The sequence below is a fragment of the Akebia trifoliata genome, chromosome 16, assembly GCF_017979445.1.
Source record: "Akebia trifoliata isolate Shusen 1 chromosome 16, ASM1797944v1, whole genome shotgun sequence".
Classification (NCBI taxonomy): Eukaryota; Viridiplantae; Streptophyta; class Magnoliopsida; order Ranunculales; family Lardizabalaceae; genus Akebia; species Akebia trifoliata.
In genome coordinates this window covers 22,409,981-22,417,910 of record NC_141390.1, presented here as the reverse complement: position 1 = coordinate 22,417,910, position 7,930 = coordinate 22,409,981, and the positions used below count along the sequence as shown (strand labels likewise).

The following is a 7,930-nucleotide window of genomic DNA, read 5'->3' as shown; positions in this document are numbered from 1 at the left end:
TGTTAACAATGTCATTAATCATTTGTCTTTCTTATACCTTACATTGTAAATATTACCGATAATATTGAAGAACATTTGGTAATTTATATTTCGTTCCAATCAATTTTAAAGGCTATAATAGTAAATTCTTCATTCCCGAGAAACAACAAGGATAAGAGATCGAAGATCTCGACCTTGTTCACCATCTTATTCAAAAAGTCATCGTAATCGACCGTAGTAGTACTTAGTAGCAACAACACCACTACCACCACCACCATTAGATCAGCCAGAGTCATGTAAATAAATTGAGTGTAACAAAAATTAGGATGTTGAGACGGACGAGGGGAAGGATTAAAAGAGATAAGATCAAAAACTAACATTTCACGAAAATTGAGGAATGATTCCAATGAACGATAAATAAAGAGAAAATCAATTGAGATGATTTGGGCATATCCAACAAAGACATATTACAATACCAATTAGAAAAAATATTTAAGACGATTGTCTTAAAAGAGCAAGAGGAAGACCCATTGTGAAAACATATATGAACTCAATTTCAGCAACAAAAGACTTCGCTTCAAACATGATGGAATGGGGCAAAAATATTTAATAAGGCTTTGTTATTGTTATTGATTATGATAGTAAAACTAAAGCCCGGCTTGGTATACTGCAAATTATTTGCAAGAGCAAAAAAATAAAATAAAATCAAAAATCAATTTTATGGATGCTTGGTTATGCAATGCAAATGTTTGCATTGCAAGAAATTTGTAGAGAATATAAATTCTTAAGAAATTTCAATAAATGATGTGAAACATAAAAAATATTGCAAATTGGAAAATTATTCTACTCCAACATGTGCATATCAAAATTACAAAATACCATTATTCAAAGAATTAATCAAATTAGAAAAATATCCTCAATATTTGTTACACTAATATGCATGTAAATTTGTGAAAATTTCCTTCGTCAAAGATATATTAACTTGCCATTGAAATTACAAAAATATCTTTCATGAAAGAAAATTTTAAACTATAATAGTGGCCCTTGGTACTTGGTAAGTAATATGCACACAAATTCATAAAAATACCCCTCATGAGTCATGAATGAAACATTTACTTGCATATCAAAATTCCAAAAATACACCTCATCAAAGTTATTATAAAAAAAAAAACCCTCATCATGGGGTTTTTTTTTTTTTTATATATATATTATAAATTCTTATGAATGTTATTATAAGTTGTAACAAGTGATAAAGCATTTTTTTTTTTGTAATTTGAATAATTCTTTTGAAGATGGATATTTTGTAGGGAAAATTATTTAAAGGACCTTCACAGAGAGGGACTTCTTTTTACTGAGTTTTCAAGGTTTGCTAAACATAACATTTAGCAAACTTTTTCTTTCTATATGGTCCCGAAAGATCATTTTCACCATTTTTAGCATGTGAAATGTCAGAATTCCCCTTTTCTCATCTTCTTCACATAGTTAGGTTTTCAAACGGGATTGCCATCATTTTCGATGATCTTTGATCATGAATGACGAATAGAGAATGATATTCTCTTAATTTTTAATATCTAGATCCCCTTTTTTTAATTTTAATTTCGATGATTTATAATAATAAAAAAATTGAAGAATGAAATTGATCTTCAAATTATTTATTTATTATTATTATTTTTATTTATGATTACATCGTAACTTTTGATTTGCAACCATAATAGATACATTTTTAGATATTTCGAGGAGATTAACCAAATATCGAAGTTGAAAAAATTGAAAAACTTAATTGCTTTACAACGTCAAGTTTACCACTAAGTGGTGAATTCATCAGTTTTTAATTTAGTATTGAGTTCACCACTTTTTAACTTATTGTTGAGTTCACCACTTTTTATTGAGGAAAAAATTTGAGATTCAATTTTTTTATATGATTACATCATAAATTTTTATTTGCAATTATAATCTATACATTTTTGGTATTTAAAGGAGATTAAATAAGTATCGAAAATAAAAAAAATGAAAATTTTGATTGCATTACAACATCAAGTTCACCACTTTTTATTTAAATACCATTGAACTTGATGGTAATTAAATACTAAGTGGTGAGTTCATCAATTTTTAACTTAGTGTCGAGTTCACTACTTTTTATTAAAGAACGAATTTGATATTCAAATTTTTTTGATGGTTACATCATAAATTTTGATTTGCAACCATAATTTATACATTTTTGGGTATTTAAAGGAGATTAAACAAATTTTGAAATTAGAAAAATGAAAAAAAAAAAAAAAACTGAAAAATTCGACTGCATTACAATGTCTAGTTCACTAGTTTTTAACTTAGTGTCGAGTTCACTATTTTTTATTTAATTAATGTCGATAGTAATTAAATAAAAAGTGGTGAACTTGACGTTGTAATGCAATTGGATTTTTCATTTTTTTTTTCTATTTTTTTCAACTTCGATACTTGGTTAATCTCCTCGAAATACCCAAAAATGTATCAATTATGATTGCAAATCAAAAGTTAGGATGTAATCATAAAAAAAAATTGAATCTCAATTTTGTTCTTCAATTTTCTTTTTATAAATCATTGAAAAAAAAAAAAGATCTAGATGTTCAAAATTAAGAGAATATCATTATCTATTCGTCATTCATAATCGAAGATTGTTGAAAATAATGACAATCGTTGTTGGAAAACCTAACTATGTGAAGAAGATGAGAAAATTGGTAATTTCGACAATTCACATGCCAAAAAAGGTGAAAATAGTCTTCAAAGAACATTTAGAAAGAAAAAGTTGACTAAAACTCCTATAGCTACCCATGAAAACTTAGGGATTATTTAGAAAGAAGTCCCTCTACGAGGTCCTTTAAGTAATTTTCTTAGTTTGTAATTCCAATATCCGTACTGTACCTTTGATAGTGGTATTTTTTAATGCAACAAGTATTGAGGGTGTTTTTATAATTTTAAAAAATTTCTTTGATGAGGTTAAATAAACTAAAATTGTTAGTGTTTTATTTTAATAAGAAATCATTGCAAATGTCAGTCAAGTATCAAAAATGATTTTGTCGAAGAATTTTCGATGGCTATCAAATAGTAGTAAATTCTCCATCGCAAAACATTTACAAATGGGAATGGTTTATTATCAAAGCCAAAATCATGAATTATTCAAGTAAATAATGTTAAAAAAATTATTAATAACTAATTATTGATAAATTTATTTAAGTGAAAATAAAAGATTTTCACATGCTATGCATTTTACCTATGATGAATAGATATGGTAGGGTTTGCTTTGCCTTTTCTTTGAAGTAGTATTAAAGGCACCCTAATTATTACTAAGGGCACCTCACATCATACCAAATTTAATTTAATTTAATTTTTTTTTTCTTGTCTTATATGGGTTTAAAATTTAGGAATAGACTGATTTTGGATGATGATGATCTACTCATCAAAAATCAGCTCATTCTAAAACTTTTAACTCATGTAAGACAATAATTTGACTATAGTGTGAGGGTGCCCTTAGTAATAATTGGGTGGCTCTAATACTACCTTTCCTTGAAACGTTATCCCTTTTATTTGGAAAAGTAGTATTTCATATTGCAATAAATTTTTTAAAATTTCTCTATAAATTTTTCTCTCATAAGAGCAAGCAATAAAGCTTTTCACAAATTTTCCATGTCTCAGTGTTTGCCACGTGACACATAAATGTTAATTGTTAGAATTTACCAATCAATTTGATTTTTGGTGTAAAATCTAGGGGTGCAACTCGGTTCGGGTTGGTTCGGTTTAGAGTAAAATTAGAACCGAACCGACCAAGATCGGTTCCATTATATGAGAACCAGAACCGAACCGAATTATTCTATAACCGAACCAATCCAAACCGACCTTATTTCGGTTTGGTTCGGTTCGGTTCCATGGGTTATCAAGGAAAGACAGAAATTCTTTAGATTCTTTTGCAGCTTAAGAGAGAGAGGGAGAGAAAGGGGAACCTGTTGCAGCATCAGGTGGCATCGTCGCAGGACACACCATCGCAGCGTCGGAGGATGCACCGTCGCAGCCGCAGGTCTTCCCGTCGTAGGACGCAGCCCCATGTCTCACCGTCGCAGGTCGCAGCCTGAGAGAGAGAGAGCGAGCGAGCGAGAGAGAGAGGTGAGGCAACCGGTGGCAGTCGCAGGCCTCAGGCCGCAGAGACGACAGAGAGAGAGCGAGCGAGCGAGAGAGAGAGAGAGAGGTGAGGCAGCCGATGACAGTCGCAGGCCTCAGGCCGCAGAGACAACAGAGAGAGAACGAGCGAGCGAGAGAGATAGAGAGAGAGAACGAACGAGAGAGAGAGAGGTGAGGCAGCCGGTGGCAGTCGCAGGCCTCAGGCCGAAGAGACTACAAAGAGAGAGAGACGAGAGGGAGAGAGACGAGGGTTTTGTTAGGTTAGGTTTGCTTTCGTAAGAAAATAAAAATATAAATATAAATTGTATTTTTTTATTTTAAATTAATATTATTCGGTTTTCGGGTTGGTTTGGTTTTTTATATTACTTAAACCGAGAACCGAACCGAATTTATCGGTTTTCTATTTTTTAAATCCGAAACCGATCCGATATCAATCTAAACCGAACCAAACCAATCCAAATTACACGGTTTGGTTCGGTTCTCGGTTTAAACCGAATTAAGTTGCACCCCTAGTAAAATCAACAAAAATAGAGCCAACATTTTTGTGGGCCCAAAAAACATGTGACACATGTCAACAAGTAGATATGTTGCTACCTAACTCCTGTTGTACTGGATTTCCTTTAAAATTCAAGTTCGAACCTTAAATTACATGTTTAACCACACACCCACAAAATCAGATTCCCTGCCATATGTATAACAAAACCTTCCTTATTTAGAGAATCTGTCAGAATAATTATATAAACTTCCACCACCATTGTTCTAATTCTCCACATTCCAAAAAAAATTTATAACTAAATAAAATACTATTAATTAGATCAAATATTATTTTTTATAATTTTAAACTTTCCTTCAGAGAGAAGAACTTAACTCTCCCAATCAAACTTGGGTAGGCCACCAGAAAGCCAAAACAACGAAACAGAGAAACCTACAACATAAGATCTCCAAAGAAAACCAACCCATCAAACTTTTGACAAATCTAACCAAAACCCATCTCTCAAAATCACAAAAAAAATCAGAAAAACCAGTCATGATTTGAGAAAAAAAGAAAAAAAACCCACCCTCAGATGGGTTTATACAACAAACCCTTTTTTCTAATGTCTCTAACTCTGGTTTTGTTAACCAGTTTTGGGTTCTTCCCATCTTCCAAAACTGCTTCAGATTACACCAACTTAGTCTACAAGGGTTGTGCAAATCAAACATTTTCAGACACAAATGGGATTTACTCACAAACCCTAACATCTCTGTTTGATTCTCTTATGGCCCAGTCTTCCAAATCCAAGTTCTACAAAACCATCTCAGGTGGAGGCCAAACCTCCATTTCTGGTCTATTTCAATGTAGAGGAGACCTCAGTAACAATGATTGTTACAACTGTTTGAGCAAAATCCCAGATATGTCTAATAGATTGTGTGGAAACACCATTGCAGGAAGGATTCAGCTCTCTGGATGTTATCTTCTTTACGAGCTTTCTGGGTTTCCTCAGGTTTCTGGATTTGAAATGCTTTATAAGACTTGTAGTGTTTCACAGGCTTTGGGGAGTGGGTTTGAAGAGAGGAGAGATACAGCATTTGCAGAAGTAGAGAGTGGGATGACGAGTGGGAATGGGTTTTATGCGACGAGTTATGAATCGGTTTATGTGTTAGGGCAATGTGAGGGAGATTTGGGGGTAGCAGATTGTGGGGAGTGTGTGAAGGCAGCAGTGAAGAGAGCTCAAGTTGAGTGTGGAAGCTCTATATCTGGACAGGTTTATTTGCATAAGTGTTATATGAGTTATAGCTACTACCCAAATGGGATTTCTAAGAGATCTTCTTCAGGTAATGAGATTAAACTTCTTCTATTTGGTTTCTGAGTATGTTGTTTTGCTTGATTTAGATTTGGGGTTTTTATTTTTATTTTTGGGTTCTTGAACATGTTTATTAGTTTCCCTCTGTGTTATTTTCTTTCCTTTGAAGAAATCTTGTTGAGGTAATGTGAAAGAGAGATAATACAATGTTATAGAGAGAGGAGGTGCTTGTGTTTCATCTCAGAACATGTTCTTTTACTTGGTTTAGATTTGGGTTTTTCTTCCTTGTTTGTTTCATTTTGCTCTTACACATGTATATTACTTTCTCTCTCAATATGGGTTTTGTTCAAGTTGGACTTTATCTAATTTAGATTAGTGGGTCTTTTTTGTTTTTCACATATACCCACTTTTCCTTGACCCAGATTTGAGTTTAACTTCTTTGTTAGACTTGAGGCCCCTTAAGCATCTGTGTGTGTGTGTGTTTGTCTGGGGTTCAAGTTAGTGTAATATTTTGTCTAATTTAGATTAGTGGGGTAGTTTCTGTTTTTGAGAGAGATTGATTTTGCTTGGTTTTGGTTTTTCTCCTTTGTTTGTTGCACTTTGGCTCCTCTCTCTCTCGCTCAGGTGTTTTGACTAGTATAGATTAATGGGTCCTTTATGTTTTTAAATGAAAACAATCTATATGTATTTAATGAAGTAATTGTATCTATGGTGTGTTTGATTGATGGTAGGGACAGGGCAAAATACAGGGAAAACCATAGCTATGGTGGTTGGAGGGGTTGCAGCTGTAGGTTTTGGAGTTATTTGTTTGATGTTTCTAAGATCCTTGTTGAAGAAACATGATGGTAAAGAATAATAACATGAAAAGGGCCCCATCTTTCTCAGTTTTTTATTATTATTATTTTTTTTAATTTAATTAATTTTTTTTTTCTAATTAGGGAATATTTGTGATTTTGTGCAGATTACTGAGACCAGAGAAATGGATTTTGCAGAAAGAAAAGCTCTTTTTTTGGAGGTTTTTTTTCCCCTTTAGAAGAAGTGGGGTTTGGAAGGTTGATGGTAGGACTTGGTTTGTTAGAGGAAATTGAGGGAAAGGATGTGATTGGGGGATATAGAAGCATTAAGAGTGTGAAGGAAAGAAAGGATTTTTGGGCTGGTGGGTGAGGGTTGGAAGGAAAGAAAGGGTGTTTTTTTTGTTGTTGTCATTTTTCTCATTGTGCCACGTGGCTATTTATCACTTTTTCACTTTAATCAATCCTTCTTTATTTTCTTTGTTATTAATTTTTTTAACCTTAGTAAAGTTTATTTATTTATTATGGCGGAGTGTCTAGACTCGTAGGTCCGACTAGTAGGACTAAAGTAACTGCCCTCTTAGAGCACCATGTATCGTCAAATCCCTTGAGTTTATGCAATAGCACTCCCCCACCCGGCCTCCATCCTTCCCTTTCTTTCAAACCTTATATGTCAAGTAAGTCGGGATAGATCTTTATGGATGGTCAATAAGGGGGTTTGAACTCAAGACCTTTTCTTTTTTGGAGGGAGATCTTAGTCACTATGCTTAATAGTCATCATTTTGTATATCAAGTATGCAAGAGTAATTATTTTAGATAAGACGACTACTAATTTTCTTAGAAAATATGAATTTACTCTTGTTCTTGTTACAATTATTTTTAAGAAATCGATATTTTTGGAAAAACAATTTCCTAAAGTGAGAGAAAATATGATCCAACTCATAGTTTTAAAACTCGTCAACTTGAATCCAATTCGATTGGATTTCAAGGTGACTTGGCCGCAAAACTTGGTGGAATCAATTCAGCTTGAAAATCTATTGAGTGAGGTAAAAAACTTGATATAGATATTTATTATATTTATATTTTTAGTGAAGAACAGAAATAATAATATATATTTATTTTAAATTATAAATATTTATAAATTTAATATATTTTATTTGACTCGTTTGAGTCTACTCGTGCATTTTTTTTTAGCTTGATTCAACTTTGGTGAATCGTTTAATTCTGAAG

The 7,930-nt window shown here is 32.6% G+C and overlaps 1 protein-coding gene across 2 annotated transcripts; it reads left to right on the top strand.

The window, feature by feature from the left end:
- Positions 1-4,957: 4,957 nt before the first annotated feature.
- Positions 4,958-7,078, top strand: LOC147382890 (plasmodesmata-located protein 2-like). 2 transcript variants are annotated; one of them, XM_086429553.1, is made up of 3 exons: positions 4,958-5,940; positions 6,647-6,754; positions 6,871-7,078. In XM_086429553.1, exons 1-3 carry the CDS (start codon positions 5,193-5,195, stop codon positions 6,876-6,878), a joined length of 864 nt encoding a protein of 287 aa, XP_086285679.1. In that variant the 5' UTR covers positions 4,958-5,192; the 3' UTR covers positions 6,879-7,078. The 2 variants fall into 2 exon arrangements, with proteins under 2 accessions (XP_086285679.1, XP_086285678.1); XM_086429552.1 differs by having other exon boundaries at positions 4,961-5,940; positions 6,641-6,754; positions 6,871-7,077.
- The last annotated feature ends 852 nt before the right edge of the window (positions 7,079-7,930 follow it).